The 18,034-nt window shown below is 36.4% G+C and overlaps 1 protein-coding gene across 1 annotated transcript; it reads left to right on the forward strand.

Annotated features, from left to right (window-relative positions):
• Positions 1–6,543: 6,543 nt before the first annotated feature.
• Positions 6,544–16,517, forward strand: LOC139700304 (uncharacterized). Its single transcript, XM_071598944.1, has 3 exons — positions 6,544–6,760; positions 11,908–12,133; positions 16,394–16,517. The coding sequence occupies exons 1-3, from the start codon at positions 6,544–6,546 to the stop codon at positions 16,515–16,517; spliced, it is 567 nt and encodes a 188-aa protein (XP_071455045.1).
• Positions 16,518–18,034: the final 1,517 nt, after the last annotated feature.

Genomic DNA, 18,034 nt, shown 5'->3' on the forward strand with positions numbered 1-18,034 from the left:
ACCGTGTTTTTGTGCTGATGTATGACATTTCTTGACCAGATGACGTTTACTTTTTCAAATAAGTTATTATTACTCTTTCCTGTAAAAAGGTGACCGCAATTTGGTAAACAACGCTGTCTATCATCCCAAAAATACGCGGCATTTACCCTATAACATTAGCCACAGTAAAAAATACCATGGTAAATACGAGACCTACGTGAGTCACAACAAGTCTTTCTTTATAGAACTGATTGCAAGACGGTGTTTTTACAAAAAACGTAAAATCTGAGTGATAGTAGTCAATAAATAAATTCATGGCTTATATAGGACCATCCATTCCATCGCATACTCTTGTCATGTTTAATGTACGAGTGGTTTACAGGCATACAAGTATAAATGTATGTAAAAAAAAGGCTGACACATTTTCCGCAACTTTCGCAAATTTTTTAATCTTTAGCAATTATTCTATTTTCACGAAAACATTTACCTGTAAGGTTTCATTTTTTATAAAAAATTATTTAATTTTCTTTGCAAATCAAATGATTTGAAGCAAGATTCAGCGACTTCAATGTATTCCAGAACCGATCCTAACCAAAGATGGATTTCATTAGCTGTGCTTATCCGGCCGAGTTTAAAGTAGCACGCCGACACTACGAGACGAGAAAGCTCAAGCTCGTCGATGGTTATGTTCTCCGCGCCGAGAGGAAGGAGAACAACTATTATATCGTGAGATGGAAAGTTGTGTTTTCGCGGGAAGGCATATGTTCGCTTGCCTCTCCTTCAGTGGAGCAGTCAGTCCAGCGGCTTTTGACCCCATGAGAAGCAAACCCGACGCCTCGGGCGCTTCGTCTTCTTGTCGCCCTTTGTCTTCCCGGCACGCATAATAACGAGAATGTCTTTAGAAATTATGCTCATTCACTTTTTAAGTGTAAATCTCAGCTCGAACCCTATTAATCACTTCATAATTGTCATTTCATCAGCACTCTTTCACTCTGCTCTTCCTACCTCGCCCCGTCACTATCCTTTCCCAGACATTGAAATTTCCAAAGGGTACGTTCTTAAAATTATTCTTTTGGTGAAAGCATAACAGTCGGTGTCCTGAATTCTTTCCATCTGTGCTGCAGATCATTTTAAAATGAATCTTCACGCAAACTCTTGTAAGCCATTGCTATCCAAACCCTTCAGAATCTTTCGGCATGTGAATTGAAAAACCTATATTTAAAAGCTACATCTATATTTGGTATAAATACTCCAATGCAACATATATTAAAGGAAGAAATTTAAAATAACGCTTGCAAGGATTATGCAAGTTCTTTTCGAATGAATCTAGTTGAACATTTCTTCGAACATATCATTACAACTTATGCATACCTGAGAAGTAAATATCAGCGGGATTTCATTGCACATGGAATGTATAACATTGTACTCGTACTTTTAGATTTAGGAGCTTCCGTGGATATTATCAGGCACTTAATTTACCCTTTGACTACAGCAACGTATTCAGCTCCCCAGGGCATATTGGTCAATTACACATATAGTATCTATCTTCAAGACAATCGCCACACCGGAATTAATCATTGAGAAGAGGCAAGAGCGGGAAAATAGGATTAAAAGAGAAAAATTGCTGTTACTTGAGAAGCCATTGCTAATATTTAAATTTATTACTTCAGAATAGAGGTTGCAGGCGATAGTTAAATGATATAATTTAAATGGGCTAGCAAAATGTCTTAATCTCAAGATAAAAGAAATTAATTATGATAGGAGTTGGAAAGCAGAGTCCATAACCCATGTGCCATGAATATGAGGGGGGACCCAAAAATAACAGGAATGTTGTTATAGATTCTTTAGTTCTCAATATATTTACATTAAATTTTGTTCACCTTCAAAGTATTCCCCATTGACCACAATGCTTATCTCCTAACGATGCTTCCGTTGTTGGAAACATTTCTGAAATTCATTTATCGGGATGTCCCATAGGCCTTCTAGCGATTTTTGTTTTACCTCCTCCACAGTGTCAAAACGCTTTCCTTTCATGTCCCTTTTGAGACTGGGGAACAAAAAGAAGTCACAGGGAGCTAAGGGTGAGGACGGGGGAGGTGGACAATCGATGTCATGCCGTTTTTTGCTAAAAACTGCATCACGGAGAGGGAGGTATGAGCCGGCCCGTTGTCATGACTGCAGAACCAGTCGCTTTTGTGCCAAAGATCTGCTCTATCCTTCCGGATACTCTCCCTCAATCTCTTCAAAACCTCCCCTCGTACTTATTCATTCATCCGATGTTTGCCTCTATTATTTCGCAGATTTTTTTAAATTACTGGTAAACATTCAAGTATCATAGATTTCTAAAGTAGCCACTTAATTCAACTGCCAGTGAATTGTATACTTTCTAAATAGAACAATTGTTGATTGGAACACCTTACCTGCAAAAATATTCGAGCCCTTCCTTAACAGAGTGTACACTTTTAAGAATAGATGTAAGTTATATATGTAATAATTTGATTGATGTGTGGTGTATTATATTATATGCAATAGCTTAAATGTTTTTTAATTTATCTTTTTTTCTTGCTGAGTAATGGTTGTAAATGTGATGGGGATTCGCTTGTTTTGTTAAAGAGATTTGTGTTTTGAAGTCTGATTTTATCTATTACCTTTTGCGATTATTTGGGACTTGTGTGCCACCTGACAATGTCTATCAGCACATGTGTATTTTTAATAATAATAATAATACTGCCCTTGCAGGGTTGCCATTAATATCTGATTACAACATTCCCTGAATTTCCAGGGAAAAATTATGTTTTTCATATCATACCCTATAATTTAAATTACAAGAACCATGTATAAACAGACTTAAATAATTTTGGCCTTTAATAATCTACATTTGTTAGCGATATAATTTTCAACCATATTGTGCGAAAATGAAAGGGCTAATTTGATCAAAATTTTGAAATTTCAGCAAATTGCACTCCGACATTACTCCTTTCTTAAATATAGTGCAGTCAAGTGAAGAAAAATGTGATGATGGTTGAAAACCAGCAGTCAAGAATCAAAGTTTTTCTTTATTTCGAGACGAACTAGAAAATCTGACAAACAATTACTAACTTAGCCTACCTATATAAAAAACGCACATATTTGGCGCCATATTGGGCCGAAAGATAAAAGAGAAGAGCCAAAGCATATTTACACTAGTTTCTCTTATATTCCCCGCGTTATACCATGCCCCGAAAATTCCCAATATTTTCCATGTTTTTCCCGATTTTTCGGATGGTAGGTGGCATTCCTAATATGGAAAAGATTGACTCTACTCATATTATAGTATAATCACTATTAAAAACCTAGAATAATCTCAGCTCATAAAATAACTTTTCATTGAAACCATCCGCATAAAGAGAGTACGAATAATGAACGCAAAGCACAGAAACATGCAAAGATTCACATTCATTCGAATTCAATAAACTTTTAAGAGTGCGATGTATCAGTTTAGGCAGAGGATCAAAAGCGAATATCAGCTCCATTTATTTGAGCCTTTTCATGAAAATTACGGTTGGAGCAACATTAATTTCCTGTTAATTATGTCACTTTTAGGTCATAATAAGCTATATAACAACGCAAACCCTTAGCGGAATCGAAAACGCTTTTTCAGTCGACGATTCCGATCAATTATGAACAGAAAACGGATAATCATAACTTAATCATCGATGATTAAATAAGAGTGCTCCAGGAATTTCTTATTTTCAATTTTTAACTATTGAAATAATACCACTAGATGATTAAGCGAAAAATTTGGTTACATAAAGCTACCTTAGTAATGAGTCTACAGAGGAAAAAAAATCACTCCATCAATAAGGGACCAATTCCAGTTTACATTAGTGGAAACAGGAGGTTTTCGTTCTGTGAACCAATGGTGACGACGTCTGGAATATCCTGTTTGCTTAAATTAATCACTAGAGAGCTTGTCTCTGGAGTTTCAAAATATGTTCAACAAATGACGGGACAGGCTTCAAGCGATAACGGCGAAAGCGGATTACTTAGCATTAGGATGTAAAATGCCTGGAGCCTGAACTTTCTGAATGAAGAGGTTATACGAATGCTATACGTACTAAAACTTATGAGCTTCAAACATGAGCACATTACCGGCATCTTAAAAAGACGTGCATTCGCTGCAACCATCGAGGAAGTACCGTATCTCCGAGATTAATCGGCATCTACGGCATTTTCCTGAAAGGTTATTACATTATGGGTCGGTCAAATTATTTTAATTCAACAAACTACGTCTTCCCATACAGATGGAAATCTTCAGCCACAATGGAACGGAAACTTAAACAAAAACAGAAGCCTGCGGCCACTATTAATGCAGTGTCTTATTGTGAATACATCCGACTGCCCAATTTTATGGGATAAGTCAAAATACTGATGTTGATTTACTAGAGCACTTTGGGACTCAAAATTATTTGTTTGAGTACAATCCAGCCATTTTTTTTATTCCACTCAATTTGTCTCATTCTTTGAGTGATTAAGGAAAGACATGATCTACGCGGTTCACAAAACAACTGATAGAGCACAACTGATTTCAATACATAATGAAATCCAGATAAGATATTAAATTAAACTTCGTTCAAATGGAAATGGTGGCTTTTTAAACTAAACGCTGCTGATTAGTGTTGTATAACGCACTGAAAAAAATTACTTAGGATATTTTAATGAAGAAGAAAGAGAGCAGAAGACTGTGCATACAATATGTAAGCCTGAGGTAGGCAATTAATTAGCCTTAATACAAGATACAAAATGAAGCGGATAGGGTAGACGACAAAGGGCGCACAGAGCTTTGAGAGAGGCTCAATGCATAGTTGCAAACCCGGGTATCATTATGAATCGATTTTCAATTCTAATTATCCCTCGAATTGAATAATCAACGAATGGGGAAAGGGGGGTATATGGCCCATCGCAAAAGATACGTGAAACAGTCTTGGGTGCCAACATTTTCTTGCCATTCTCAACCAGCAGAAGCAGAGAATGGCTAGAAAAAACGGCTTCCATTTTAGTGAGTTTTCGGTCGGTTCAATAAAAAACTGTGTATACTAGTATACTAATATTTTAACTGATATACTAAAATAGGGGTCACGAAGTTACGCCTGAAACCTGGCTTAGAAGTAATGGTTTCTGTGGTAGTTGCGAGCAATGGATGTTCATCATTCAAGTGCATTTGTAAGCAAGTCCCACCAGTCAGATGCAGAAAGGCCTGCTCTATTATAAATTTATCATCGGAGCAAAATTGATTGTTTCTACTGTGGATTGAAATCCACAGTAGTTGATTTTTAAACCTTATCTGTATTACGCAATTAAGTCAGAGTGTAGAAAGAAATAATTTCATCAGAGAAAACAAGCAGGTGAGTTTTGAAAATTGAGTGGTAATCGTTTTCTAAGAGCCTAATCATTTTACTCTCTTTTTTGTGCCCAGTAAGATAACCACTTCATTGTTGGCACTGCATATTTAATTATTACCATTTTTACGCCACAGTATGTGGCTTCTCATATCCATTAGAATTTTTATAAAACTAATATTCGTTTCCAACAAATCTTAAGACTGTTAGAGTTCTTGACTTTCCAATGCCACGAAGAGGCCTAACGGACCGGCATTTCATGACTGCACGTCCAGGCTACCCGCAACCTGCGATTACTAAATGGCAACTAGAACAAACATTCACAATAAATGTTCAAAAAAACACTGACATCACGTACCCCTATGGAAATCTTCCATCTAATCGAACTTGAGAAGAATATGCCTTCAACTGATAACCTATCCAGTTTTCAGTCTTGATTGAACACCTCTTTCATACAATAAGATCATCTGCGGCCTTAATAAAAACGAAAGGAATGAGTGAAAATGTTTTTGAGTGGCGCGATTAATTCATCGAAAAACTCCAGGATTCATTAAATAAATTTGCTCAAAACCAATTGACCTATTCCTAGAAGGCATTTTCGATGAATTGGTATTTTATACTTTCACTGGCAAATAGAAATTATAGCTGCTTACTTGAAAACAGACTATAATTGATTTTGACGACAGTAAAGATAAACCAATGAAACTCACATTACGCGTTTGTGCGTTAACTTGGCAAGTGACATTAGCTAAACGATTGATCACAAGGACTCTTCTCAAAATTCCTATTCGCCTATTTTTTCCTACTATTCATCATCGTAGCATAACATTAAACTTTATTGTACACATTGTTCTGATTAAAATAAATGTAATGAATATATTTTACGGATACCACAACAGATGATGGAATTTTTTAAGGTGAATATAATAAAAAATAGCTAAATTGAACGCGACATTAAAATTTTGGCGATTTAAGTAATATTAATGAGGAGTCGTGGATACAAGAATATAACCTAAGTCGAGACATTTTGCCCGCGGTAATATATTTAATAGAAATCCGGAATGTAAAAAGTGCCATAATTTCTCATTCGTCTATCGCCACCATGATAGCTTTATACTATATAATAATCAGAAAAAGTGGAAACATAATCTTAATCCTTCTTATCATCTCACATTGTAGAATCGACATGCGGTGGCTTCACTGGAGCGACCTTCTAACACTCTTGGCCATCCTACTGACCTTTGGCCTCGAAGTGGTCTCTGAAGAAAACTCAGTGCAGATCAGTCCTCAAGTCAACAGTCCAGCAATTGAGTTTCCGGTGCAGTTGATTGGATTTCCTGTTATCATCGTTGCGGTACGACTGTCAAATTTCGTCAAGAAATTGGCTTATTCCTTGAACCCAAGTGAGTATGAAAAGCTGCCACCAACTCCTCGGAACTCATTCCATATTTAGTGATCCTGAAAAAATAAAAAAATATTTCATAAATATTGAATATTCGTAGAGTCAACCAAATAGCGTCAACTGAAAGCTTTAACTGCGCCGCATATATTTCATTGAATTCATTTTATTTCGTAGATAATAATAGGTAAACAATTTCAAAACAATCAAGGTAATGACCTATTTACTATTGGGGAGGTAGCCTAGATGGTTGGGGTGATAGAGCAGTTACCGACTGGAGAGTCAGGAGTTTAAATTGTACTTAATATTAATCTGAACATCCCTAACGAAGCCTGAGGTTTGTGAATTTCTTATTATCACCTCTTTATATTAATAGATTGATCCAGGATAGCGGTAGGAGGATTCACCCTTAGGGTGCTATCAAATAATCAGTAATGTTCTCAGTCATATAAAATAATCCTTTGGACTGTTAAAGACAAAAATTTGTATAACAACAAGAATATGTATATATCTTTGGTATGAATTTGTATCATCAGCGATGATAATGGATACACAATGGACAGGGTTAAGATTTCTGCAAGCCAAGTTTATAAGGTACCTTTCTTAAGGAGAAGTTGGATAAATCCTTTCACGAAAAATTACCAGGAAATTGCATATTAAACTTTATTAAACAAATTCCAAGAAACTGCGGGAGATGCCGCTAAAGTAACTTATAATGGAGTCATCAGCTGTGTATTAAAATGCAAAAATGTCAAAGTGTAAAAATCATTCGCCTTGACCGGGATTCGAACCTGAATCTCATCTTGTTCCTTTAATGCCCCCAAAATCTCGAGATGTAACGGGACGCCTCGGTAGCTTAACTGGCTGAAGCACTCTGCCGGATATCAAGGGGTCCGGGATAGAATCCCAGTCAAGGCGAATGATGTTTACGCTATGAAATTGTTGCATTATTAAATCATATTAATGAAATGAAAAATACTATGTTTTCAAAATGGCATTGCATACATGCATATTGTATGCCGAAGGAAACCATTTACATCAATATAAATGAGACATTTCTAATTTCCATTCAGCACACGAAGTCATCTCACCATTTCTCCCTAAAATAGACTGAGAAAGTATATAAATTAAAGATGTCATGAAAAATTTCCTTTCAGTCCATTATTCTGACAGAAACTGCATCCATCAATTAATTTGTGTGGAAGTTTCTCCTCATCCATAATGCCAGTTTAAGAGAGTATAGTGGAATCAAAACGAAGAAAATATTTACCAGAGGTAATTGTGATAAAAACCGGTAAATAGAGAATGAAATTCACAAGCCACTAACCTTTAAAGAGGCCACGTGGAGTAACTATCTCCACTTTCTAGCCACCGTAGTTAGTAAATTCGCGGTACTACAAACAATCGACGTCATACCTACACCATTAATTCTCCTGCTCGTCTGTAGTAGATAACCCGTACAACACAACGTCCTAATTATCAAATTTAGTCACTTTATTTTGCGTTTTTGCAATTTAATTACGGACCACATAAAATTCGCCTTGTTTTGTAAAGCTACAGCAAATTTGACACAATCGGCTGCGCGGATAATATTCAGGATCAGATAACTCATTAGTAATGCAGATACCAAATTGCTAAGTATGCTAGCCATTGATATTTAGAACTGCAATGAATTCTGAAAGAAATTCTGATTTTCCCAAAATGGAAATTAAAATGTGACTGTCAAACGCCAATAGGTTTTTACGAATCCGATCCAGTAAAAGGTAACACAAGACATATTGACAAAAGATTAAATGAAATACCTAAGTAGCATAGAACAAAGACATGATATATTAAATTCCAATTTTAAATGCCAACATTCGAAATTGCGCTACGGCATCTTTCACTCAACAACTGCAACATTCAAAAGACCTGAAGATCATAGGGCGAGAATCCCTAGAGATAAACCTGTGAATCCGAAAAGAAGTAAAAACAAGAAAGGACTGAAAGGGAGGCCGTGAGCGAAACTTTCCGCTCTAATAATAGGATACAACATCTTTTATCCAAAACAACTTGGCTACAGAAAGTGGGAATTGAAGAACTCTTGGGGAAAACTCTTGAGGTCGGCAGTAAACATGTTTTATTTAGCACAACTGTCCTTCCGTTTAACTTGAAACAAAAAGGAGGGAGCGAATTTTTGCAAAAGATTGTGTTATGCAGGTGATTTCAACATAGGTGAATGGACGGATGATCTAATATCTAGATAAATCATTGCAATGAATGAGAAATTTCACCATAGGTTGGGTTCTCACTGAAAATTTCGTCACCGATTGGATCAAGGCCGAAGTAGGAACCGTGCCAGAAGTTTGCTTCATCTCTAACCACACAATTTATTCTATGCGTTCTTCATCCTAAACTACTGTAATACGTGGACTGAATTGATTGCTTGTGGGGTCTCCTTATACTAAGTCAATTATCTTCCTCATCAAATTTTCATTTGGCTTCATTCCATTTGAATTTTCAATGGCATAAGCAACACCGAAAAGAAATCCAGTTTTCATAATTCTAGCGATGCATAAGAGAGTGTGCAAGGTGGACTTTCCACGTCAAGCTCCACGGACTGACTTCTGAAAGCTACAGTATTTTCAATGGAATTGCTATTCCGAAATTTGTTCTATGTGGCGATACTCCCATGTACAGCCCCCTAGCAGCACTCCCTGGTACATACTCCGGATGATACGTACATGAAAATGAGCTACCCGCGCCTCTCGTTAGGAACAGGCCATTACTGACGCCTAATTGTATTTTCCTTAATAGTTTCTCCAATTCATACCTTGACTCAATTACCAATCTGTCCTAAAATGCTTATTAGACCCCAACATTCGCGACCCCGCATATAATTATTAGAACCATTATTTAGTCACAAGCAGAACTTGGATGTATGTATGTACATTAAAAGGGTTATAAAAATAAACAGCCCCAATCACCTGCATTCCATCTCAAGATTTCCAAGAAACAATGCCGAAGGGATTGATGCAATTGAGGCGAGTGAAAGTTGAATGGCTGCAACATAAGCTTTTTTCGCAAAAAGAGCAGACAAAATTTCAGTATGGTCGCACAGAAAGAATAAATTAGTCCAGCAATGGCCTGCGCTCAGCAAAAAAACCGTAATGGATTCGCTACCTCGTGTGGTGAAAGTCATGAAACGCCCACGCCACACTCTGATAACCAATCGGCACGGATCGCCCGGTCCGTTGCGTGGAAAAACCAGCGACCAAGGCGTGGCACAATCTCTGGGGGAGCCATACAGCACAATCAGAAATTATTAATATGTGAGTTTGAGCTGTTGCGGCCTTGACGAATACAGATCACAATTGTCCATTTTCCGAAAAACTTAAATACGTTTATTGCCATTGGAGTTATCACCCACAGCTGAGCGTTGCGAACTATTAGAAACGCCAAAAACCTTAACCATCAGGAAAGATCTTATTTCTGCGGAAACGCAATTCTGTTGGTGCATTGACGGAAATGATACATGGAATATTATAGGAACCTTAAAAATTACGCACGAATGTAAGTAGCAAGGTAAAAATCCTATTGCGCGCCCTAAAGGTACATATATGTGAATGCTGAAATCACCAAAAACATTATTACGGTTGGCCCATCTTTACAAACGGCTCGCGGCAGTGAGATACGTGACATTCGAGGGTTATCAAAAAAACCTTCATGGCAGCTGAAATGAATGCATATTTAAGGTATTAAAAATATTTAGCTAAATGCTTACACTTAATGTCCAGTTTTACTAGATTAAGTGTCCTGACATTTTCAGCTGCTCACAAATGCTTTGCGTTTTTGTAGATTAGAATTGAGATGAACTTGACCCTTCACAAACTCTTCAACTCAATCGTGACTTTTTTCCGAATGAAACAAATATCATCGATTATTATCGATTACATTAAATGCTCCCTGCGAGTTTTCACCATCGAGAAACCCATTTCCGATAGGGTATTCATTATTGTTCAAATTAAACGTTAAAATCTCCAAAATGAAAGAAAAATATAAATCTATGCCTTCCAAAAACACAGTTGAAGACAGGTCACCATATCACTGATTTATCTAGGTATCATTTAGTTGCCGGAAATATTGCGTACTGGATTTCCACAAGGCCCGATTTTTGGTCCCATTGAGGACAGATTTCTTCTAGAGTACCCGAGAAACAAATGGAAGATATAATAAATATTCCAGTTAAGCCATGTGGAGACGACAGTTATAAAATCAACCCAATATTTACAACAGAGGTAAGTAAATTACCCTCATTGCGGGTAGCGCTGGAATGCTGACATAATTTCCGCCACATAGATTAAGATGATTAGGAAAAGGAAGGTGTATGAATTACTGACGAAAATAGCACCTATGTATCCTCGAGCTGTATCCTCAATATTTATCCTAAATCCACATTTTGCGGAGCCACTGAAATTATGTTTCATGCGTGTCATTCATAATACAATATCAGCCTACACACTTGGAATTCACATTGATTTTCGCGAGATATTTGCGAATTCGCGAAACCCACTGCACACGAACACTTCTCATGTGCAATTTTTCTGTTACCAACGAGTGAGTTAATGATGACACATTCAATATTTTTGATACGTAGTTCCATCAACGTCATTCGACGATAGTCTCTCATAATGGCAGGCAGTTAATGTTTTCTTCGGTAAAAGCAGTCACCAGAGCTCAACACCCACCATCCTATGAAATTGATTGCCTCCCCTCTTTTAATTTATTTAAAACCAACAACTACTAATGTTATAGGGAAGAGCAGACTCCCCATTAGCCTCCTGTAACATTACATGGCTAACGATTTGTTCAGGCGAAAGTAAAATTACAATGCAGCGTTGCTTATTACCTCCATCGCTGCCGCAGGTGAACTGAACGTGTACCAAATTGCAAGGCCTGACATTGACGCAATACCACTGTCGAATCAATGAAGCTTGTACCACATGTTCATTACACATTAAATAAACAAAACAGTAAATTAATTTTTGCACAGTAAATTTTGCGAATTAAAAAAATTTATCACCACTCTTTACTGAACATCATTTTTATTTAGTCGTAAAATGAAAAAATTGTCCACACCCCACATATCACATTTTCCTTTGTTTTGAGCAGAGACGTACGTTAAGAGGTCGAAGCGCGGGGCCCTGGCGGCTCACCATGCAGTCTCGGGTCACGTGATCGAGGACCTGGACCCCACCAAAGTGGAGGAGCAGTTGGTAAAAGAGATGGGCAAAGATGTGTGCGTGTATGAGAAGGTGTGTGAAGAATACGCCCTGAGTAAAGAGCACGCTGAGCATGACGGCCAGAATTCAGTCATCGACTGGCCTGAAGTCGTAAGGTAAGCTTCCAGAGCAAGTATGAGATAATTTCTTTGAGTATTTACTCTTAAATACAGTAGGTATAAGTAACCCTCGGGGAATTTTACAGAGCTAGATGTAACCAGAAAAAAATTACACGAGAATTAACATAACCTCTGCGAAACTTCACAGAACTTTCGTTTAATTCAGATGTTTCGACTCATCAGCGACCAAATAGAATTATAATTTCAAGAAGTTTATGTTAAAAGATATTTCTAGATCAATTTTCAAAATGAGCTTTTTTTATATGTTGCGACCGTCATTCTCCTCAGACGTTCAAATTTCTAATACTTCTTTGATACATGTTGTAATATTTCATGTGATCAAAAGACAAAATAACATTCATAAAAATTATTTATAAAGCCCTAGAGCATCTTCTCTAGCCCGCCTAATTTTTTTAACTCATACTTTTTCAACTAATCATGAGTTTTTGGTATTTCTAATCATATTTTACCGAACACAACGGCATAAGTTGAAGTGCGTAACGTCTATATCAAAAATCTTGATTTTTTTCCTTAGCGCTTCCCCTCATTCAAATCATTCTTGTTCATCACTAATTCCATCACATAAACTCGTGCATTCCCTGCACATGCAAAAGATGCGGTGGCCTGATATGGGGAGAGGGGGAACACGGCCGAAGCTGTTGAGCACATCCGCTGTATGTAATTATCCCGAATTAAAATATTCATAATACGTTGGAAATTATTTTATTCGGTGACTATGCTAACTCTTGCCCAAGTTACCAGACTATCTTTCGATGAAAAATAAATAATCGTGATGATTCCTTACCATTTAATTTGATTATACGGTTAATTCGGGTTTCCTGACTCCCCTTCCCAAAGTTAAAACCTCGCCAAGCTGCTAAGTAGTACTTATGTAATTTTCTTACGTAGTAATACAATATTTATTGTTAAAAGTAAAAGTCATGGTGCTGCGACGGCAATGGCCATTATTTCTTCACAAAATACGACCAAGGTGCAAAACAAGCATATCGTACAAAAAAGCGTCAATGCCCATGGATGAGCCCGGATCCACGAAATTATTCATGAGAGCCATTAGGGTGGTCTCCAGAACAATTCACGTCGACTTGGAGACCGAGCCTCGTCCGAAGTGCCAATTGAAACCGGCCTCAATTTGGCGAAAAATTGTTACCTAACTGGTATGTCGATACAGGACGATCGACATCAAGAAGGCGAGTGAGCGTTTATTAAAACTACATTACTTAATCATCCTTTTTTTACTATTCCTTCGTGACGATTCGGCCTTGACACCAAAAAGTCCACTTCACCGTTGCCTTCCGAGAAATAGGCTGGATGTCGCCGGACATCTCGGAACATGAGGTTCCGCGAGGTGATGCAATGAGCGTATTCGGTAAGCGGTGAAAATCAAAATGCCTATGACGAAAATAAAAATGCTCAGGGAGGGCACACAATAAGATTTCCGATGGAAGAACATTCGTTGAGAAAGAGATAAACAAAGTGGATCGAGTGAGAGGTTATAAAAACTTGCCTGAGGCTCCCAAGTAATTGGAAAGTCTAAGAAAGTTTTGGAGTGTCGGAGATTTCGGTAGCATCGATTAGCCATGCCACAAAATATGATTTTGCCACATTAAGATGGCCATTACAGTTGGACCCAGAAGAAAAGACGAGAGCACGGCAATGCACATAGCTGGCGAAGGAAATAAAGATAAATTATTAATTAACTTTATGGGGGTAAAAATACACAAAGGACCAGTCAATTTGAAGAACTAAATGGGAAGAGCTAAGCATAGTCAGATGGGTAAAGTGCTCGCTAATACAATGGCCTTGGTTTCGATTCCCGCCTGAACATGAGTGATGTGAACCCTGGTCGTTTGACCCTTGAGGCTGACGACAATGCGAAATTCACTGCAAACTCAAAGGGAAATGTTCTGTCAAATGTATCCCACTAAGAATGTATGTATATGTAATCCCACCAAATGTATCCCGATAAGAAGTGACTGATTAAATCGAGAAATGATCCAGATGTTATGTAGGTACTAATTACCAAGCTTATGTTTGAGTGTTTACTTGTTCCAAAATTAACTAACTCAGCCTAACGCATTGCTATACCAACCACTCCAAAACCTAATCATCCCTTCAATAACAGTGCATGTAATCACAAAGGTATATATATATATAATGAAAATCAACCAAATTAATATAGCCTCAAACAATGAAAAATTACCCCTTGGAGTTAAATAGACCATGACAGGGATCACTGCAACTTCAGAGGGGGAATTAATTTGAAATTTGAGTCTTCAGTTTTAATTCGTTGAGAATTATACATATTCAAGCACTGGGTTAAAATTATGTAAAGGATAGTGGTATAGTGTCTCCTTCTGACTCAGCTATATAGTGTTTATCTAATTTGCAAACATTACATATTGCCTCGCTTTAAAACCAGAAGGAAATGAGTTTGGATCTAGAATTAGAAGCTCCCAAATGAAACTACTGCACTTTCCAAGTCAATGAAAAAGGGAAAATGAGAGCTTGGCTGGAATAAAAAATCAAAGCACATAAAACACTTAGAATGAATTAGGAAAGAGAAAGATCAACATGATGAAATAAACTTTATCTATTCAGTTTAATCAAAATCACTGGAAAATACTTGAAAAATTATTAATCATGGTCAATAACCCAATTGCAAATATGATAAATGCCTATAGAGGTGATGAAATCTGCAATTTTACAATAAATGGCTACGAAACTATTACAAATGAAATAAACCCACTTTATGTTGGTAGGCACTTCACAAAATCATTGCACACACTAATACTCGGTAGTCAATAAATAATGTATAGAAATTTTTTTAGGAAAAAAATACAATTGGGAATATTGGACATTGCTTACATCAATGTTATCAAAAGTTCTATGACAAGTATAGATTGGCAACGTGACTGGCTAGCGTACCTAATTGGTAATTGGTGGTTCAGGGCATAATTCTTAGTCAAATGAATTTTTAATTACCAGAGTAGTATTAGTTGTAGAAGAAGTGCCTGCCAGCTGAGGTCATTTATGTCATTAGGGATGGATGGGAATGGAGTAAGGGTGGAAAGGAAATCCTGTGTTCACGTTAACCTACTCTTAATAAAAGGTATGAAGGGGTCTGCAGTTTAACATCCCACCAATAGACGGCATACTCAGCAGCACATGCAAAAAGCTCTCTACAAAACACCTCAAGTAGGGTTCGGGACACCCCTGAAAAATACCTGCCACCTCCAGGATTCCAAGCCAGGTCCTCTCTGTGGGAAGCCAGTACGTTAGGCATTGTACCATCCTGATCCCTATTAATCACCAGAGTCCTCATGCTAATGCAACGAGGGAAATTATCCAAAAAGGAAGAAGTTTAGAACGTCACTTATCACACAAGACATTGCAGTGTAACATCAATCAGTTGTCACACTGTAATTGCACAACCTAGGTGGTGTAATAAAAATTGTATTGTGGAAAATGTTTCTTTTAATATTATCAGAAATATCTGACCTTATCATATACTTTTATAACATAAATAAGTAAAAATATGGAGCAGACAGTTTATAAGAGAATAATTCCATTTGTGCAGTATTCCCATGAATAAGAATTTGGTTGCATAGGATTTTTCCATCTATATTGTGAAGGAACATAATAGCACTCACTCATCCCATTAAGTTCTTCTAATAGACTTACTTTGAGAATTTTTATCTCTGACAGGTTAAATCATGATTGTAATTGATCGTGACTAACCTTATACAGTTTCAGTTTTAGGCTCAACTTTGTGGAAACTTTTCATATTGGAGAGATTTGATAATCAACAATTGTGATTTCCACTATATTATTTTTATTCACACGACCGAGGTTTTCAAACTTTTTAATACTATATAGTGGGAATTTTAATTGTTAATTATCATTTCTCTCTGATCTTGACTATCCTAACATAACATTTCTTTATTAATTAAGATTATATGATTATAATTCTGATTAGCTAGTCACTTTTTTCAACCAAATAAATCATAAAGAGTTCTATTTTATGTTTTAATTCATATTTCCTGAAATAGGTATAATAATGTCATTGTAACTAAAAAGAGTACTTGTTTACATCCCTTGTTATGAGAAATACTTTGAGTGTTGCATCATATATTCACTAATGCTACATTGTAGTGCTTTTCATGCACGTATGTAGTTATTTCATCGTTGCTTCAATCCTAAAATTGAGGTTTATTCATATGATTTCTTTTCTTTCAGCAAATATGAGCTGACACCAGAAAAATCAAAGAAATTCTATCTTCTAAGTGTTTTCCTGGGAGATATCGTGGCCTCACCAGAACTTTGTCATGAATTAGTAAAAAGAGGAAGAGCCTGTTCTTGATATATTTAATTTTTGAACCAATATAAGTTTGTGTGTGTCTGAGAACTCAGTCTTTGTTTTTGCTGCAAAAAGATGTGTGATGACCAAGCAAAAAAGTTTTTATTTTGATAGAGTGTATTTGAAAGTTTGTATTCTAAACATTTTATTAGTTATAATACATGAATGCTTAACTAGCCATTCCACTATTTTTATTACATGTACATAATTTGTAAATATTTGTTATGATAATAAAACATACAATAATTTGGATCAATGCCAAAAAAGTAGTTATTGCATGAAGTCCATTTAAAATGCCCAATTAACCTAAACCATTTTGCCATAGCTTGAAACCACAGAGTATGAACTTCATTATCAGAGACTTCATTCTTACGGTATAAATTTTACACTATTTGTCAAAATAAAGGGATAATTGGCCAAACTTGAGAAAGATTCTAATAAAGTGATGACTATGAAATAGCAATTATTTTAAAGAGCATCAATTTTAAAACCAAAGATACAGGGAAAGTCATCCTTTTAAACACTTTGAAACAATTATTACATAACATGGTTTTTATAAGCTGATATTTAGATGCAAAATATTTAGAGCAACTTGGCTGCAAAAGTAATTTTAATATTTTATTGAAATGCCTCTCTAATCCAGCAAATGGTTCTTAAATAATCATAATTTAATAGCAAAAAAACCACTTTGAGCATGCTGATATAAAAGTTTATCGTCACAGAAGCAAGTATATACATCATGATTTCCATCATTCTGGGCATCCCGTGGATATTAAGCACTTTTCTATACTCCTATTTTCTGGAATACGTTCATTGATTCCACCTAATTTACTCAATGAAATGCACTTGCAAAACCAACAAACCAGGCAAATTCAACCTGATTGTATTCCATGTTCTTCTCTATTGGCAACCTCATTACTGCTATGGCATCTGGTGTGACTCTCCCCTTCCTGAGCCTAAATGGATCATCCCTTTTGTATTCATTTGCCCAACTCTCCATCCTTTTGTTGATGATCCTGAGAACCACTTAAGTTGTGTGCTAAATCAAACTTATTGTTCTGTGGTCCTCACTTAAAGATCAGCCTTTCCTTTTTTTGGGATAGCAACTTAAACTGTTCTAATTACATCTTTCAGATAGTTTCTTCCTTCATAACTGCTATTCCGTAAAAACTCTTTGTCCCATGTACTGCTAAACCTTTAAGTAGTTCCACAATTATCAAAAAATGTAAGTATAATACCTTGAACATCTTTAGTAAATGAAGAGGATATGGGTTAGAAAAGGCAGCTATGTGCATTCATCAATATTTAATTTGAACGCTAATTTATTGCCATGCAGAGTTTTCCATTAGATTTACAATGAGTTACTAAGTCATAATTGAGAACCTACATAAATATTTTGAAGAAGACTGAAAAAAGTAAACAAGAAAGCATGGGTGTATTCCAAAGAAAAATGAGATGGAAGCCACTGAAGGAGGTTACTTGTGAAATGTGAGAAAGAACAGCTGAGACCAGTAGAAATA

The sequence above is a fragment of the Hetaerina americana genome, unplaced genomic scaffold (genome assembly GCF_022747635.1).
Source record: "Hetaerina americana unplaced genomic scaffold, ioHetAmer1.1.p SCAF_10, whole genome shotgun sequence".
Taxonomy (NCBI): domain Eukaryota; kingdom Metazoa; phylum Arthropoda; class Insecta; order Odonata; family Calopterygidae; genus Hetaerina; species Hetaerina americana.

Bases quoted from the DNA above. Each gene is read 5' to 3' on its own strand.
- LOC139700304 (XM_071598944.1), top strand. From the start codon at position 6,544: ATGCGGTGGCTTCACTGGAGCGACCTTCTAACACTCTTGGCCATCCTA. The intron at 6,761-11,907 runs GTGAGTATGAAA...TGTTTTGAGCAG, and splicing joins GGCTTATTCCTTGAACCCAA to AGACGTACGTTAAGAGGTCG. The intron at 12,134-16,393 runs GTAAGCTTCCAG...CTTTTCTTTCAG, and splicing joins GACTGGCCTGAAGTCGTAAG to CAAATATGAGCTGACACCAG.